At 40.4% G+C, this 20015-nt stretch overlaps 1 protein-coding gene across 2 annotated transcripts in view; it reads right to left on the reverse strand.

Moving 5' to 3' along the window:
• SPOP (speckle type BTB/POZ protein) overlaps window positions 1-20015 on the reverse strand; it is a 67028-nt gene that overhangs the window by 18710 nt on the left and 28303 nt on the right. Inside the window, exons 1-3 of one of the 2 annotated variants that reach the window (XM_047845815.1) lie at window positions 1366-1504; window positions 984-1069; window positions 578-699 (exon numbers count right to left, since the gene is read on the reverse strand). In XM_047845815.1, the coding sequence (XP_047701771.1) occupies window positions 578-675 (98 nt within the window). In that variant the 5' untranslated portion in view covers window positions 676-699; window positions 984-1069; window positions 1366-1504. Of the gene's footprint in view, window positions 1-577; window positions 700-983; window positions 1070-1365; window positions 1511-20015 lie in introns of those variants that run through there. The other variant, XM_047845814.1, reaches the window with a different exon arrangement.

Genomic DNA, 20015 nt, shown 5'->3' on the forward strand with positions numbered 1-20015 from the left:
TCCTTAAACTCACTGCTGGGCTGCTGGGTCCAACTACCTTCCAAACCATCCTACACCCCGGGCATTCTGATTGCCTAAGCAAATACATCTCCTTTATTGTTAAAAGCAGGCAATTTAAAACTTGAGATTTTTTTGCGCTAACATCTGAATTTCTTGTTTTTCTCGAATCAGAAAATATGTCAACGGTCGGCCCTTACTCCCACATAGCTACAGACAGCTGGAGCTGAGCGGCCACCACCCCTTTTAGAAGGACGCTCACTCATCTGCCAAGGGGTCAACACTCATACCGTATCGTGTATGAGTTATCATTTACAACACTGGCCCTCCTTACTCATTTATATTACCCTACAGCCATTTGAGTTTGCTGGTCCCTGACACAGTCATTGAACTAATTCAACAAATGTACAGTGAACACCTATCATGGGCCAGGCACTGTCCTAGGCGCCGGGGAACACGTTAGGAACAAAACAAAGTCTCCACCTTCAAGGATCTTACATCCTAGCTAGGCTGTGTCGTAAAACCAAGAAAATGGGCAACTTTCAGAAAAATTTTTATAGCTAGATATGTTCTTCCTCACCATTTCAGTTTATCATTGGCTCCTGATGAAAAGGTTGAACTTTTAATGACTTCACCCATTTCCTCCCGGCAAAAGCTAAAGTTATTGATGGTCCACATGTAGGAGAATTTCACTACCTTGATCTGTTGACAGAAAACCAAGAAGCGATTAAATAGGAAGGAGGCAACCTAAAACACAGGCTGAAGATCAAATAATCATTTCCCCTCCCTCCCTCTGCATGATTCCCATAGGAAGATAGCCCTGTCTGGCCAGCATGGAGGCTCAGCTTTTTCTGTCCCTCACCCACATCTTAAGAAATCTCACAGTGACCAACTGCTTTCATGACATTTCTCCACTTCTGAGAAACACTGGGTGGAAAGTGAGAAAAACATGGACAGGGGTGGGAAAGCAGATAATAAAGCCGTACCTAAAATGAGCCTTTGCTCAGAGCAGCGTTTGACAATTGAGATGTTGATGCCACTGCCTGGGGTTGCAAATCTCAAACCTGGTTTCCTGTGAGTTGCCCAAAGAGGAACACATTTCCATCAAGGTGGATAGAAGTGGATCTAGTTTCAAAGATTCCCCCCCACCCCTCTTTCAAGCTCCAGTGAAAAACACCGGCCTAGGACATGGAGATTCCATGAGGAAAACCAAGGAATGGAAAGCTGACAAGTACTTTTTCTATCTGCTATTTGACAGTTATGTCCTAGAGAAAGCAGGAAACCCAGTGAAGAAAAGAAACCTTATTCTTTTCATGCACCAAAATCCTCCCAAGGTACAAGATTTACAGGGTGAAAACATGAACCTACCTGTGTGTAGCACCAGCTTTCAGCTACGGGGCCACTCGACATTTCTGCCGGAGGTGGAGGACTTGGAACCCTTGACATCGCCAGTTTGAAGGTTAAACGAGATCTCCAAAGTCAGGGGACAAAGATTTCTGTTACTCTCTTCACCCTGGTTGACCCAAGAAGCATGAGGATTTTATTAGATTAATGGCATACTCTCCTATTTCCGTTTGACCTTGCAGACTGGAAACTTTGTCTCCTGCCTGGAATGCTCTACCTTATCATTCAAATGGCTCCTTGGCATTCAATGCTAACCTCAGAGAAGATCACCTAATCTCAAGCAGCCTACTAGTCACGATTCCGTCACTCTATTTTCATCTTCTGCCCAATCCCTAATATTATCTTACAAAAGAATTTACTCAAAGGGCACAGAAAATACATTCATGAAAAGGCAGCCAAAGAGCAGCCAGCACAGTGACCACCACCTACAACTTTGCCACTGGCTCCTTCCCCAGAGGGCAAAAATACCGCATTCCTAAAAGACAATGACCTTGTTACCACTCTAACTACTACCGCACCTTCTACAGTTCAGTGCAAACTTATTAAGGGTAGTCTTCCGTTCTTCACCTCATTGCTAGCTGCTCTCTCAAAGGGCAACGTTTACTTTCTTGGATGTGTTCCTTTCTCTGCAGCAGTAGAGAGCTCACATACATACTCCGTCGGTACCCAATTTTCCAAATTCTTCTCCTTGCTGTTTTCTGACCATTCCTCAATCTTTCTTATTAGATTCTCTTTCTCCAGTGCTATTCCCATGGCTTCATTCTCAAACATTTTCTCAATCTACATTCTCTTTCATTTCATCCATCCCCAGTGTCAAATTTCTGCCTTTATACAAATGATGCCCAAATCTAACTTTGACCCGTCTCCTAAGCCTCAGACCATTTTCAAGTAACTGCTATACATCTCAGGGTGTATACATCACAGGGTGTCCCCGGAGCAAATAAAATCTAAATCAAAATTCTCCCTTTGCAAGGTTTTTCAGAGCACAAAACCATTCGACCACGGGTGAATTTGGTTATTCATTTTTGAGAGAGAGACAGAGAGCATGAGTGGGTAAGAGGCAGAGAGAGGGAGACACAGAACTGGAAGCAGACTCCAGGCTCTGAGCTTTCAGCACAGGGCCCGACGTGGGGTTCGAACTCACGGAGCGCGAGATCATGACCTGAGCCGAAGTTGGACACTCAACCAACTGAGCCACCCGGGAGCTCCTGTTTTTTAAGTACAATAAACAAAGCCAAAAAACAAACTGAAAAAAAAGAGCTTGTAATGTGTGACAAAAGGATCATTTACGAATTGATATATACATTTTCGACAAAATCCATAAGACAAAAGCCAACGACCCTATATAAAAATATTGTTCACAAAAAAGGAACTAAAATAGCTCTTAAATAGTTTTACATCTTTCAGACCAGCAAGAAAAAAAGTCAACCATATCACGTATGGGGATATGGGGACTCTCATACACTGCCAGTGAGGCTGTAAATTAGTATGTATATTTTAGATAGGAATTTGCTGTTTGCAATACGTTGAATATACATGCAACCTAAGACTTAGTAATTCTACTTTAACTGTATATGAGCTAGTGGAGGGGTTCTCAAACTTTGGTGTGCAGCAGAATCACCTGCTGGGCCCCATCCCCAGAATTTCTGATTCAGAGGTTTGAACTAGGCCCAAGAATTTGCATTTCTAACAAGTTCCCAAGTGATCCTGATATGCCGGTCCTGGAACCACATTTTAAGAACCACTGCCCTAGAGAAACTCTGCCCGTGGGCAGAAGACGACACAGAGAAGGCTGTTCAGTATGGCACTGCTTGTAACAGTGAAAAACTAGAACAAACTAAAAATCCATTAGGAGGGAAATAGAAAACTAAATTGGGTTATTTCCATATAATGGAAAACCATATTTCAGGATTTAAAATTAATGAACTAGATCTGCAGCACCACGGAGATGAGATCAAACACAACGCTAATGGAAAAAAAGCGCAAGTTTTGGAATGGCATGTGCAGTATCTTATTTATGCAAATTTAAGATTTATATATTATTTACAGATATATACATTCAGTAGAAGTTAAAAAACCAAAAAGGAAAAAACAGTGACAAGCTATCCATCAGATTCGCGATGGGAAAGCAGGAGAGAAGAATGAGGGCGGGACAAGGACAGAAGGCAGCTCAAGCTGCTCTCTCTGGTTTCTTCTCAAATGAGGATGATCTGAGGCAAATATGACAATACATATATCTGATGTTTGGGATGACAGCCACTTGAGTCTATACCATTCTTCCTACTGTTCTGCTTCATTTTTTTAAATATACTGTATTGTAAGAATACTATAAGGATGTACTCCATTATATCAAACACTGGTTTATAATATCGAAGGCAGACATTTCTTCCCTGGACACCTGGCTTATTTTCAGCTATGCACAATGCTGCCCCCTTTGCTTGGCTACTAGGAAGCTCTGAGACAAATGTGTAAGCCATCTCTTGACACTATAGGATCAGATCATATGCTCATCCTGTAATAGCTTTATTATTTTCTTAACACTGTAATTCACTTTGCTATAATTGCCTCACCTGTTTACTCTTTTATATAGAAGTTAACTACTTCTGGAAACTGTCTCAAATCCTTTGTAGAAAGAGGGATAAATGAACAAAGAAATCACTCAGCTCATACACATTCACTGGCCACTTAAGTAATATGCATGGATTAATAAGATACAATTGTGGGGCGCCTGGGTGGCTCAGTCAGTTAAGCAACTGACTTCAGCTCAGGTCATGATCTCGCAGTTCATGAGTTTGAGCCCTGCATCGTTGGGCTCTTGGCTGACAGCTCAGAGCCTGGAGCCTGCTCTGAAATCTGTGTGTTCCTCTCTCTCTCTCTCTCTGCCTCTCCCCCATTGATGCTCTGTCTCTGTCTCTCTCTCAAAAATAAATAAACATTAAAAAAAAAAAAGATACAGCTGCATCCTGAGTAATACCATTGGTATTACCGGAGTCCCCACTGGTTTTAAACACTATCCTACAGCAATTCACAACTAAAGCATCCATGTAATCACAGATGGAGTTACCAGTTTTATACACATGACATGCTATTTCACATAAGCTAGCAAACTAAGCAATGCAGTGGTATTTTGGCCTCCCCGATTTGTGCAATTCATGATTCCATGATACACTCAAGAACCCAGATGCTACGCTTGATCACCTATGATCAAAGTGGGCTTCCATTGGATGGAAAACATATCCTCAAGAACTGTTGCTCTAGTTCTCGTGATGAGTAAGTGCACCTTAGGCAATTTTACAAATCCCAATTATCATTATTGCCAGTAGGAGCCAGAATGAAATTTAAAAATTCCCACTTAAAACTATCTTTTGGGCAGACTGGCAACAAAGATGTGAATTCTGCATGTTAAGAGCATAAAATTTGGCTCTGGAGATGTGTGGTGCATCTCTACACTGAGGGAATCATGAAATATTAACAAGTTTATTTTGAAGTTTTAAAAAATACTTCAAATTTATCTAACAATTAATTTAAGAATTCTCTAAGCCTAAGAAAAAAGACAAGTTTAAAAACCAGTTTATTTTAATAGCTTAGTTGTTAGTTGTTACTGAACTAACAACTGTTCATTATTACAACCAGAAAAAAAAAAAGTACTACTTTGGTCTTGGCCATTTTTTTTTCTATCTTTTTTGCTTCTCATTTATTTTGTGGCCAAGTTTTTTTTTTTTTTTTTAAATAATATCACCTTTATTCCAATTTTAAAGAAATGTCCAACCCAGCAGCTAGTAAGATCAGCCTTAGACTCTGAGGAGCTCTAACCACACAACCTGCTGAGAGGGAAATTGACTAGGACAGCACCAGTCTAATTAATTTCACTCCTAGCAGGCACTGAGGGCAAAGTGTTCATCAGCAAAGTAGCCTGGTGTTACATGAACTCTCTAGCACTTCATGCCAACTGCTGCAGATGCCCAGCAGAAAAACAATTTGAGAAAAGAGGAGATCTATTTGAGGGTCATGGGTTGAGAACCTTTGTAGGAGACAACTAGCACCAAAATATAGCGTCCCTGGCTTCAAACAAGTTAGGACAAGACCATCCAAGTTCTCTAGTGAAAAATTTCTTTTCCAAAGCTTTGCAAACTTCCCAGTATGCTGACAACTCTGATGCTTAACATATCTACTATATACCATCTATTTTCCTGTTCTTTCTATTAAGTCCTGAACCATGAGGTGACACTTCTGAGTCACACCAAAAAATATACTTTAAAATACTGGGGCATCTGGGTGGCTCAGTCGGTTAAGTGTCTTGACTCTGGATTTCTGCTCAGGTCATGATCTCATGGTTTATGGGATTGAGCCCCGCATCAGGCTCTGCACTGACAGCACAGATCCTGCTTGGGATTCTCTCCCTTTCTCTTTCAAAATAAATAAAGTTTTAAAAATCTGTCAACTGTAATACTGCTCAAATTCCAATGAAGGTAGTACCAAGTTAGCAACCAACAGCAATCACCAACAGACTGCATCTTAGCAAGTATTAGGAGACCATAAAGTTAATCATTTTTGACAAGAGATTCAAGTCAATCAATATAGTATGATTTCTCACTAGAACATTAAACAGAAGTAAAAAAGAAAATGTATTAATGCTGTCATGATGCACAAAGCTTTCAATCGAACGTACATAGTGCACTTCTTCTCTGTCTTCTTTTACACTTACAAACACTTCTGTTGCTGTCAGTAGACTTGAAACTCTTTAAAAGGAACCTGCAACTCTTTTTTGTGTCCCCTTATCACCTAGCACAGCCTGCCTAAAACAAGACATTCAGCAAAAATACTTTGATGACTGAAACATTTATCCAGTTGCATTCAAGTTCATTAACTTTTCTGCTTGTTTCTCTCACATATCTCTAAAAGAGCCCTTTGAACAGTGCTGAGTATATTAGATTTGCAATGTAATGAGAATCATTAATTTGTTCTTTTGGATGAGTTACACACAAAGCCAAAAACTCCTAGCCTGGCACTCTCAAGTATCAGTCCCAGTAAAAGTAAGGTTCTCACCCATTATCAAGTATATCTTCGCTCTACAAGGGAGAGAGAGACTGGATATAATTTCCTTCATTTTGAAAACAGGTTATCAGTAATCTGAACTAAACTCGTACATAATCAGGATTCTTTGAGGACAGAAGATGAATTCCCAGTACAATAAAGGGAAATGTCCCAATAGTTTAACCTGCAGTATATGCAGAGCAAGGCTAGAACACTCTCTGAAAAGTGTTGCAAAGAGTGCTTCTGGGGCACCCGGGTGGCTCAGTTGATTGAGCATCTGACTCTTGATTTCGGCTCAGGCCATGATCCCAGGGTCGTGGGTCTGAGCCTCACATCAGGCTCTGTGCTAAGCGTGGAGCCTGCTTAAGATTCTCTCTCTCCCTCTGCCCTTCTCCCCAGCTCATGCTCTCTCTTTCTAAAAAAAGAAAGAAAAAGAGACAGCTTCTGCGGTTTTTTTTATCTTTCTTTTATTCCACGTAAGCATTCCTCCATCTTCAATCTAATCCAGTCATCCAGCGAATTAAAGAAAATCAGCAACCAACACAGGCATATCACATACATGGTATCTGTAAGTTAGCCATATATCCATCAGTCTTAAAATTATAGGAGTAAGATTGTGGCATAATAGACTGAACCATGAAACTGTTTTATAAGCCAAAAATAGTCAAAACGTCGGCAATTTCATGTGGTTCAACATAACACACAAACATGCACGTGTTAGATGGCTGGGAACATCGCTCCTTAAAAGAATGGTTTGTTAGGGACTTTTTAAAAGCCTATCACTTTTTTTTTCTTTTGATTTAAAGCCTTGTACAGTTTCCAAGTAAGAAAAAATCCCAATGTCATAACTATTTTAAACCTGAGAGACGCTGCCTTCTCCAAAACAGAAGATGCCAAAAAGATTGTAGACCAAAAAAAACCCCCAAAAAACAAAACAAAAAAACGATCACACACACTACCAGCAAAAAAAAAAAAAAAAAAAAAAAAAAAAATCCACAAAACTACGGGAAGACTTGGATATATTCATTTTTCTGAGAAACTGATGTGATCTCAAGGTAATGTTTATATTTCTTGTTACAGAGTCCTCGATAATATACAGCCTGTGAGGTAACAACTTTTTTCCTCATTACTCTAAGGATAGATTATTACAGGTCATACTGACTTCCTCTGTTGCAAGGTTTGAATAACTTTTGAAAATCTGTCATATGTAAACTTACTGCAAGTCAATCTAGTCTAACAAAATACTAAATGTACCTTTTATTAAATTTAGAGATGCTTCTTAAAATGAAACTAAGGACAATCAAGAGAGGCCTCAGTAAACAAAGGAAACACCGGGGTTTCTCTTATATCCCTTATCAGGTTCATGCTTTATAAAATGTACAAGGCAAAAGATGACTGCTTTTGTCTTTATTGAGATATAACAGACATACAAACACTATCTTTGTTTCTTTTCAAATTCTTTAACAAAAGGATTTGGTATTGAATGAATCTAAAGATCAAGAGGAAAAAGTCAACAGTCTAATGGAAAAATGGGTGAAGAACAACCAATGGTTTATAGAAATGTAAATACCAATGGTTCTGAAATATATGAAAACATGTTCAACTCTCATTCATAATAGGATAAATGCAAATTAAACCACATACTGATTCACCCAGTGAATTGGCAAAGATCAAAATGTTTGATAACACTTGCTCAGGCTAAGGAGAACATTTCTGATTAGAGTATAAATTGTTATACTTTCTATGAAAAGGAACGTATATCAGAATGGATAAGAAATACACATACCCTTTGATCCAGCAATTTTGCTTCTAGAAATGTACCCTACCACTGATATATTTAACATGATTAATATAAAAAGTTTTTTCACTGTGGCATTATTTGTAATCACAGAATGGAAATATTCTAAAAGTCCATCAACAAGGGCTTGATTAATGAATTATGATACAAATAGACAATATAGTTAATAAACATCTGTTTAAAAAATGGGGAGGTTCTTTCTATTTAAAGAGGCAAAAATACCTGTTTGTTTTAACATACACATAATTTCTCTGTAAAACTATACAAGACCCTAGGGACACTGGTTACTTCCAAGGAAGGAAACAGGGATACTTGAATGGGAAGGAGAATTTCCATCCTATTTCCCTTTCTGTACTTTTTGAATTTTAAACCATGTGAATAGGTTACCTTTTCAAATAAAATTTAAAAAGAGAAAGAGAGAGGAGAGAGACAGAGAGAGAGAGAGACCCCACAAGTGGGGGAAGGGGAGAGAGAGAGGGAGAGAGAAAGAATCCCAAGCAGGCTCTGCACCGTCAGCATGGGGCCTGATGTTGGGGCTCAATCTCATGACTGGTAAGATCATGACCTGAGCTGAAGTCAAGAGTCGGACCCTTAACTGACTGAGCCAACCAGGCACCCCTAAAACTTAAAAAATTTTAAAGAAATTAGCAGTCTTTCCAGTTAATTTTTCTAGGTTATGAGATGGCTTATAAATCAGACCCTTATGAGAGGTAAGATAGGAATTCTTCAGTGGCTTCCATTGCTATTCAAATAAAATCTACATTCTGTCATGATTGCCAAGATCTCAGTGTATGTCCCTGACCTCATCTAACACTTACCCTTCACAGTCACGGTGCTTTAGTCACTCAGGCCTTTAATTCTACTTAGTGAGCGTATCAGCCTCTTTCCTCAGCCTGGAAAACCTTCTTCCCCCACATCTTTTCATAGCGGCCTCCTTGTCATCTAAGTGTCCTATCAAGTAATATCTTCAGAGAGGCCTTCCCTGACCACCCGATGTGAAGTAGCCCTCACTTCTCGCCTGCTCGTTACATTACCCTACTTTATTTTCATCATTATCACTACCTGAAATGATCTTGTTTTAAGTTCTTCACTAGTCTATTGTCTTCCCCACCGCAAGTTTAGCTCAATCAGAGAACAGCATCCCTCTGTGCCGAAAATGGTATCATAATAGGCACTGAGTAAATATTTGTTCAATGAAATTGTTGTTGATAACTAGACGGCTGTCTTTTGGGATCCTATTTTTCCTTAATGAGCTCTAGTTACAAGGCTAAAGTTTGGGAGTTGTTGAGTGAATAGGAACTACAGGAATCCATGAACACTTTTAAAACAATAAAACCTTCTCAAAAAGAAAAGTATTGATTCATCTCCAATTTTAAAGAACTCATTCAATATGTCTCAAAACTATACCCTCCTCTGATTAAAAAAAAAAAGAAAAGAAAAAGTCCAAGAAAACTTGGGAGAAAACATAAGCCTGTACAGCTAAATGGGGAGTTCCTAAATCCACAAAACAATAGTAACGTAAGCACATTCTCCAGAACAAGTCAATCCTGGTTACAGAAAATACCATTATAGTAGCCGCCAGGAACTCAGGCTAGACCTTGAAGAGAACGTTCTTTCAGGTTAAATTGTTATGTAATAAAATCTCAATATATTGATAAAACTGAATCAGATCCTTAACATTTACTTAAGTTTGATCTTAAATTTGCATATCTGACATGAGGTTTGATTCCCTTAAAACGGGCATGTAGAGAAAAGATATTGAACATTAAATATATACACATATAAACATGTACACCTATAAATATAGAGACAGAGCTATCTCTGAAACATGTCTAGACACATAACTAAGTTTTTTCTGTGCCAGACTAATTTGTACAACGTATCTTCTGCCATAGCCAAAAATTTATTAAATTAAGAGTTGAATTATTCTTGCAACTATGTATTTAAGAAAAACTCAGAAACAAGTATACTAGTATGTATGCAGGTCAGTACCGTTAAGATTCCCCAGTTTACAGATATCTTAGGCAAGCAGAGACGCTGAAATGATTTTAAGAGTTAGATACACTGTCGTAACATAAAAAGGCTATTTTGCCCTCTCATCCATCTAAGTGTTACAAGATCGAGATTTACAGAAGTAGCCTGGCTAGTAAGGTTCATCCAGACAAAGCCACAATGAAGATAAACGAACAAGAAGTTACACGAAAGAATCTCAAGTCGCGGAAAGCAGTGGGATAACCAACAGACAGCTCCTACTGATTTCCAAATCTCGGTGTGTGGGGGCTGTTTACAGCCTTATAGCCCTTCTCTACAGGTTATAAATAACTGCAAAGTGTCCTTGTCCCCAAGGAGACCTTAGCAGCCAGCTCAAAGGTTAAAATATGGAATTATTCTCACTTTGGATGAAACTCTTCCACTTGGCAGAAAAACAACAAAAAAAAAATTTATTGCCGATTTAACTTAAGGGCCAAGGAATTAATCCCTCTCCCTAAAAACTATCGATTGTGTAAGAGTTGTTGATATAGACATGTTAGCATAGTTCACGACCCCCAAACTATATCAGGGCGAATGCAACGCGTGCTCTGTTCCAAACACAAAGGTCTGTCCTGGAAAGGGGCAGATGCCACTCACAGCCTTGTAGGACCGCATCCCTTCAGACCTTAAAGAAAGACTTCCTGCATTTTTTTTTTTTTTTATTTAGGTAAAAATGACTACTGAGCTAACTGCATCTACATAGCAACATCTTGCCTCCACTTGGATAGGGATCCAGCACAACAAATCACGGCTGCCACAAGCATGTTTCTCAAGGTCTGGGCTAACACTGTCAGGTGATGTGCTGCTATTGTTAATTACTGAACCCTTGCTGGGGTCGGGGGGGGGGGGGGGGGGACAATCACCACCAATTCCTCCAACTGCTTTAGAAAAAAAAAAAAAAAAAAAAAAAAAAGGTGGGCTGCCTGGGTGGCTCAGTCAGTTGAGCGTCCAACTTCAGCTCAGGTCATGAGCTTGCGGTTTGTGGGTTCGAGCCCCGCGTCGGGCTCTGTGCTGACAGCTCAGAGCCTGAAGCCTGCTTCCGATTGTGTGTCTCCCTCTCTCTCTGCCCCTCCCATGCTCATGGCTCTGTCTCTCTCTCTCTGTCTCTCGATAAATAAACGTTAAAAAAAAAATTAAAAAAAGAAAAAGGCAGATAGGGTTCATCAGATGAAACTTCTCCACACATCACTTTCAAAATCCATCATTTGGGAGAATGGAATGATACGAATCCAAATCAGCAAACAAACCTGATTATAAAAGGACTATTTCACTTCAAAGTGGATCTCAGTTCTAAAGGAAAACACCTTTAGAAATGAAGTTATATAGACAGAACCAAATAATCAGCAGTTTCTCTCTTTTCGCAAATGATATTAATGTGATGATTCCACCGATGGTTTGGGCAAAAACCTCTAGGGCCACAAAGAGCAAATTTAGGAAAGATGAAGATTTTAACACATCCCACGTGTTATCAAAGATTTCTTCTCTAGGTTGAGAAAATTCATTCTAAAACAAGAGCCAGAACAGAATTTAAAAAAAGAAGGAGGAGGAGGAGGAGGAAGAGGGAAAAAACCTTATGGCTAAGAAGATATGTTTATTATGTAATTATATTCCCAAAGCTGTTTCGAGATTTGGGAGGTTCTAGTTTTTCACCCTCTCCCCTCAACTACAAACTATGAAGAACCTTATAAAATTCAATAGTAAACAGATGAAAGGCTTGGCCCTAATACAATTTAAGTGTGTCCAATCTGCAAGGAATTCAAAAACAGAAGACTCGTTTCATGAAACAAACAGGCAGAGGTTGTGTAACCCCACAGAGTCCTCTGGCTATTCTAGAAGCCAAATTCAACATGCAGTTCTCTTTGGCCACCTATACTTTAGTCAAGCCATTTAAAAATATTTCTTGCTAACATAATTTGGCCACAGAAAGAGTTCACGGAATATATACCAAAGAACGTCCAAACGGGTCGTAGGGTATACTATTTGGAATACGTTCATTAACTTAGAAGCTGAAAAGGCCTATCCACCCCCAGGGGATTTGGTATACTACAAGGGCAACCAATTCTCTTCAGCACAGCATTAACTACTACTGTCCAGAAGTACAGAATTCAGTATTCTCTGGAGATACTGTTCCTTATGAGAGGCACTTGGACCTCCCTTCGACTATGAAAGAGAGACCGAGCTAAGGGGTTGGGGGTGGGAAGTGGCTGACTTTATTTCCTTTCCTCTGAAATAAAAGGAAAATTATTTCTTTTTTTTTTTTTTATTTTTTTTTTCAACGTTTATTTATTTTTGGGACAGAGAGAGACAGAGCATGAACGGGGGAGGGGCAGAGAGAGAGGGAGACACAGAATCAGAAACAGGCTCCAGGCTCTGAGCCATCAGCCCAGAGCCCGACGCGGGGCTCGAACTCCCGGACCGCAAGATCGTGACCTGGCTGAAGTCGGACGCTTAACCGACTGCGCCACCCAGGCGCCCCAGGAAAATTATTTCTGGAGGAGGAGGAGGAGGAGGAGGAGGAGGAGAGGAGAGGAGAAGAGGAAGAGGAAGAGGAAGAAGAAGAGGAAGAAGAAGAGAGACTGAAGTACATTCTTGCTTTAATCTCCTTTAACTGTGGTCTTAAATCTGATGACTGTTCAAATGGATCCACGTCCATGTTCCTTACCTACAAACCATCTGCAGAACATAAATTCTCTCTTCTTCTAAAATTATTAAAAATAAGCCAATCCCTATGTTAACATTAAGGTTCTAACTAAACTAAGCGGAACAAAGGAAAGCCAGGAAGTTCTCAGCTTTAAATAAATGTTCATTCCAAAATTCATGACACAAGGAAAAAGTAAAGCCACACAGGCAGACAAAGCAGGGGAAAGTTAGACAGAATGTCTGTCTTAACAGAATTTCCTGGCTCCCAACAATGTGTGTCAGATTTTAAAAGACTAAAATGTAGTAATAGCCATTTTACCCAATAAAACTCTGTAAAAACATGCATAAACATTTGAGGCATGAATCTCATACAAAAAAGTAAAAATTTTAAGATGCTAGCCAGAATGACAGAAGCATTTTTTAAGTTACCCATAGAGAGAGGAGCTCTGCATTCACACACAAAGGCAATCTGCTCAGAATCAAACGCCTTTAACAGAGTAAAATGAAACCCAAGACTTGCTTTAAGGTATTTCCTTTTATAAACTGTAATTTTAATCTCCCTGAAGATCTTTTCTAGGGAGAAAAATAATCTCACTCTAAGGTCTCCGTACCATGTGTTATCAACCACTGATTACAAATTTAAATCCAAACATCTTTTCTCCTTTCCACCATTAGTGTAAAGCCTTATATTATAGGCTACAGTCACCAGAGATCTGAACAAATAGCCATGGTTTACTCCAGGAAAGAACATTTAGAATAAAACTTCTTTTGAAGCCACCTGTGAAAAATGTTTTTTTTTTTAACACTGTAATGCTCATTATTAAAAAAAGAAAAAACAAAAAACCCCACAAAAAACCTTACATGTTTACCTTATACAACTTCCAATTCTACATACCATTTGCACTGAAATGAAACAGTAGATTGCACTCAAGACGTGCATTTTCTAAAGTCTCGGTAAATATTTCTGTGCATTTCATTCTGCTTTTTGCCTCATGTTGTTTAAAATAAAACTATGCGAAAACTCAACAAAGTTAAGTCAGTAGAAAGAGTGTAATTTGTCTTGTCTAACAGGAAATCTCTGTTGGAAATAGAGATGATGAATCAGACTTAACCAGATTCTGAATCTCCTACAAGTCTTTACTTACTTTGGCTGTTCTGAAAGGGAAAATCTTATAAAAGCAGGTGATACATTTGCTAGGATTTACTAGTTAAAATTACCATTCTTCTATTTTATCCTAGTCCTGGCTATTCTATCTTTAAGTCATCTCTCAAAAAGATTATACTTAGATACAAAAGTCCGAAAAATCCAAACGAATTCTTCTCATCCACTGGCCTATGAGTGCAGCAAAAATGAGATAAGCGGCTTGCTCCGTGTCAGCGTGTACAAGGGAGGGTGGAGGGGGGTCACTGCCACTTTTGTTGGTACTCACAAACTGCTGAAAGACTTATTTTGCGTTCATGTAAAATCCCCTTTATAAAAAGTGCTCTGTGGGTCAATTACACTAAAGCAAGATACACTTACAAAGCCACGTATCCTATGGTTTCAACAAGTAGTGGCCACAAGGTTCCTGCTGAAGACTGGGGAGATATCTTGGCTAACCACCACCACCCGAATAATCTATCACAGCCTACAAAGTAACTGAAAACAGAAACAGGGATAAGAATAGTTGCCAGGCTTCTAGGGGCCTAACATAAGCAGAAAATTCTAGCACTACCTTCCCCCTTTTGTGGGACACGAATACTGCCTCCACTGCGGGTGATTCCTTAAAAACAGAAACTTTGCTTGAAAACGTAAACGCTAACTTTAACTGGTACCCTGGTACAAATAAGCTTCTCTTATTTTCCTAAACCAGTCTGGTTACTATCAATAATGGAAGGAGCCCTGACCAAAAACGGTCCTCCACTACTGACACTAGAACAGGCCGGTTTTGAACAGAAGATTTAAGAGTAAGCAAGTCAGGATGAATGCGTTTGATAAATATTTACTCAACACCAACTGTGAAAGGCACTCTTTCAGACACAATGGTAAAAAAAAAAAAAGAAAAAAAAAAGACAGGGTTCCTGACCCCCTAAGGGTAGACAGACAAACACCTCCTAAGACTTCATAAGTACTCCTCAGCAGAAGATGGTAACCAACTCTAAGAAATGAAAATGCTCTGAATATCGGTGACTCTTAAAACAGAAACCAATACCTTTAGTCCCTCTCTCTCTCTCTCTCTCTCTCTTAAAGTTTCAGGCTTTGGGACACCTGGGTGGCTCAGCTGGTTAAGTGTCCAACTTTGGCTCAGGTCATGATCCCATGGTTCAGGAGTTCGAGCCTCGCATCAGGCTCTGTGCTGACAGTTAGGAGCCTGGAACCTGCTTCAGATTCTGGGTCTCCCTCTCTCTCTCTGCCCCTCCCCCACTCACACTTGGTCTCTCTGTCTCTGTCTCTCTCAAAAATAAGTAAAAAACATTAAAAATATTGTTTTAAGTTTCAGGCTTTGGCTTCCCAGTTAATTTGCTACAGTGAACATTTCCGGGCCCAACGGATTGGCAAAATTTAAGGAGTCTGACAATGCTGGTGAGGACTGGGAAGAACAGGGACACCTCTCACCCTGTTGGTGGGAGGACAATTTAATACAAGCAGTCTTGAAAAACAGTTTATCATCTAAAAAACTAAAGATCGAGCAATTCCACTCCCAATATAGCCCAGAGAAATTCCTGCACATCCATCAGCACACATAAACAAGAATGTTCACAGCAGCATAACAGGCAAACATGCTCTCAAGAGCCAAAAAACGTCAACAGTAGAATGGACACACAAATAACAGTAAATTCGTATAACAGAATGCTATATGGCAATGAAATTAAACTAGGGTTCTACATAACAGCATGGATGAAAGTTACAAAAGTATTGTTAGATTCTGGAAGAAGACACAAAAGAACACATATTGTATTAGTCCTTTTATATGAAGTTCAAAACCAGACAAAACCAAACCATAATGGTCTGCAAGGAATCCTAGGTGGTAAAATCACAAAGAAAATGATCATCACAAATGCCAGACTCCAGGGGCGCCTGGGTGGCTCAGTTGGTTGAGCGTCCGACTTCGCTCAGGTCACGATCTCACGGTCCGTGAGTTCGAGCCCCGCATCAGGCTCTGTGCTGACAGCTCGGAGCCTGGAGCCTGCTTCAGATTCTGTGTCTCCCTCTCTCTCTGGCCCTCCCCCCGTTCATGCTCTGTCTCTCTCTCTGTCTCAAAAATAAATAAATGTTAAAAAACAAAAAAACAAAAAAACAAAAAAAAACAAATGCCAGACTCTGCACAAGAGTATGGGTTATGATCTAGAAGGAACACACGATACAGCAAGCTTCTTCTGGGTGCCGGCAAGGATATATTTCAAGGTCTAGTTGGTGGTTATATAGGTACTGTACCTGCTTTTGAGAATTCACCTTAATGTTTATTTATTTTTGAGAGAGACAGAGACAGAATGCAAGTGGGTTAGGGACAGAGAGGGAGACACAGAATCCGGAGCAGGCTCCAGGCTCCGCACTGTCAGCACAGAGCCCGACGCGGGGCTTGAATTCACGAGCTGTGAGATCATGACCTGAGCCGAAGTCGGACGCTCAACCAACTGAGCCACCCAGGCACCCCGAGAATTCATCTTTATACAGTTAAAGGGGCACCTGGGTGGCTCATTCAGTTAAGTGTCCAACTCTTGATTTCGGCTCAGGTCATGACCCCATGGTCATGAGATCAAGCCCCACATTGGGTTCCACACTGAGCGTGAAGCCTGCTTAACAGTCTTTCTCCCCTGCCTCTGCCCCTCCCTTGCTCGCACTCTCACTTTAAAAATAAACTATATAGTTACATCTTATGTATTTTCTAAGTTTTATACTTCATAATAAAAATGCTCAACACATATATTAAAATTAATAGAGTAGCTACATATGTGTATATACACATACATATACATGTATATATCTTCCTACATCTAAGGGTGACTACAATGTTTTCCATAGAATACACCCTTGATTTTTTTTCTTTAAAAAAAATTTTTTTTTAATTTTTTTAACGTTTATTTATTTTTGAGACAGAAAGAGACAGAGCATGAACGGGGGAGGGTCAGAGACAGGGTGACACAGAATCTGAAACAGACTCCAGGCTCTGAGCTGTCAGCACAGAGCCCGACGCGAGGCTCGAACTCGTGGACCGTGAGATCATGACCTGAGCCAAAGTCGGCCGCCCAACCGACTGAGCCACCCAGGCGCCCCTTAAAAATTTTTTAAATGTTTATTTTTGAGAGGGGTGGGAGGGGCAGAGAAAGAGGGAGACACAGAATCCGAAGCAGGCTCCAGGCTCTGAGCTACCAGCACTGAGCCCGATGCGGGGCTTGAACTCAAGAACCATGAGATCATGACCTGAGAGGAAGGTGGACGCTTAACCTACTGGGCCACCCAGGCAGGTGTCCCTTGATTTTTTTTTTCTCAAGACAATTCATAATGAGAACTCAGTAAAAACACAGGGCCACCTAGGAATGAACACCTACAGACAGTCTTTTCTATTACACTTTCTTTTTTTGAATTTAAATGCAATACCTAAGATTTGTATTTCAGGGAAATTTGCAGTACTTACACAAATGTTTAAATCTATGTATGGCTACTCAGCAGCAGCCATTAGTTAAAACCCAAATTATTACAAGAAATAACCCAAAGCTTTTGAAAGCAAAGCCAAGATACAAGTATTTTTTTGGTATTCATGGAACCGGCAATGATTTCCCATCTCACTCTGGGTAAAAGCCAAAAATCCTTGTAATGGCTGAAAAGAGCCTGCACAATCTGGACCTCATTACCTCTCTGGCCTCACCTCCCGTTATGTTCTCCTGAGCTCACTATGTTCCAGCCAAACTGCCCTTCTTTGCTCTTGTTCCTGAGGCAGAACAGGCCTGTTCCTGCCGCAGGACTCTGTAGTTGCCTTTTTCTCTACCTGGGTAACTCTTCCCCTAGATGTTCTTCTGGTGCCCTCATCACCGTTGGTCTTTCTGTAACAGTCACCACCTCCATGAGGCCTTCCTGGACACCCTTAAAGATGTCATCCCCTCCCCCAAGCCCACAATCCTATTCCTCCTTCATTACTTCACTTTGTTCTTTAGCACAGAAAGTCATCTACCCTACTATATCTGGAATGTATGAAGGGAGCCTCTTGTCTTGTTTCCACCCAGACTGTGTCTGGCACGAGGCAGGCCAGAAATAAACACTTATTTAATAAATGGCTGAATTAATCTCTTTTTCTTTTGGATTTCTATTCTTGAAAGGTTAGACCGTAACGAGATACACTAAAAGAAGAATGTGCCCCCCCCCATGCCAAATTCAATAACAAAGTTCATTTTACTAATAAGTTTCAGGTTTACTGAGTCACAGATAAAACTTATAGACAGTTGATACAAACTAAGCTGTCGTTTTCCCTAACAAATGTGTAGTACCTGTTTTAATGACAGCAGTGCTGGGAGACCACGGAGACACAAGAACTCTCTCATACTGCCGGTGCAATTGTACATTGGCATACCCACATGGGAACTCCTTGGCAAGACGGAGCATAGCTTGAGGACCGATTGCTGCCTTTAGTTATGCTTGTTACGTCGTTTGGGTTTTTTTGAACGAGTATGTTTTATTCCTTCTAAGTGTATTCATTGTGAGAGAGACAGAGACAGTGCAAGTGGGGGAGGAGCAGGGAGAGAGAGAATCCCAAGCAGGGTCCGCACTGCCAGCACAGGAGCCGGATGTGGGACTCGAACTCATGAAACTGTGAGATCATGACGGGAGCCGAAACCAAGAGTCAGATGCTTAACCAACTGAGCCATCTGGGCACCCTGAAAGTAAGGTGTTTCGAAAAAGAATTATGTAAACAAAATACAATTTCAAGAAGAAAGTTCTTTGTATTTTTACCCCCACAGAAACAGAAGACTTCTGTTATCATCTAGATGAAATATCCCAAGAAGGTGACTACAGTTGGAGAAAAAAAAAAAATTACTTTTGGTTTAGATACCAAAATATTTTATGGCAGAGTTTTCAAAGCGAAGGGGAAAACAAAACTCCATAGTGTTAGTGCATCGTGTAAGAACATAATTTTACTCTAAAGAAAGATTTTAAGTAAGAACACTTCTGGCCAGCATAAATTGTGGGACTGATGTGATAAAGAGCAGGGAAAGAACTCCATTCAAACTTAGTGATTACAGTGGCATACGGGAAATAATTCACTAAGCAAAACCGCCCACTGGGTGACATGACAGATACGTCTGAGCATGCAGACAGGAGCTTATACTTTTAACATTTATTTATTTTGGGGACAGAGAGAGACAGAGCATGAACGGGGGAGGGGCAGAGAGAGAGGGAGACACAGAATCGGAAGCAGGCTCCAGGCTCCGAGCCATCAGCCCAGAGCCCGACGCGGGGCTCGAACTCACGGACCGCGAGATCGTGACCTGGCTGAAGTCGGACGCTTAACCGACTGCGCCACCCAGGCGCCCCTGGAGCTTATACTTTTGATGGAATACTTCACCCAAGTTAAAGCTGGAGTAAATCCAGATCCAAAGGTTATTTTCTGAACACAGTACTTGGGACCTGAACCATATTGTAAGACATGAACAAACCTGAGAGAAGATACACAGGCATCTGATATTCTATAGTTATACTTATTACTGAGGCTTCCACATTAAGGTCTTATCAATTGTTTAAAATAAATACTTTGCGGGCACCTGGGTGGCCCAGTCGATTAAGCATCTGACTTTGGTTCAGGTCAGGATCTCATAGTTCGTGAGCGCGAGCCCCACGTCGGGCTTTCTGGGGTCAGTGCAGAGCCTGTTTCGGATCCTCTGCACCCCCCTCCCTGCCCCAAAAATAAATAAAAAGTTTTAAAAAATCCTTCGCACATAAATTCTTCTCAAATTCTTAAAGATAGTTCACATATTCGTGAGGTGAAAATATCATGACTATCTATTCATATAGGAGGTGGCGGCCCAAATTAGTTGTCAAGCAAGGAAGTCCTACTCAAACACTTGCGGGAGGCAGAGTGTATTATTAGAGAAGAGTAACAGTTTTCGTTTGTAACACTTCAGCATTCCAAGTGCTCGA

Source organism: Prionailurus viverrinus, unplaced genomic scaffold (assembly GCF_022837055.1).
Source record: "Prionailurus viverrinus isolate Anna unplaced genomic scaffold, UM_Priviv_1.0 scaffold_35, whole genome shotgun sequence".
NCBI lineage: Eukaryota > Metazoa > Chordata > Mammalia > Carnivora > Felidae > Prionailurus > Prionailurus viverrinus.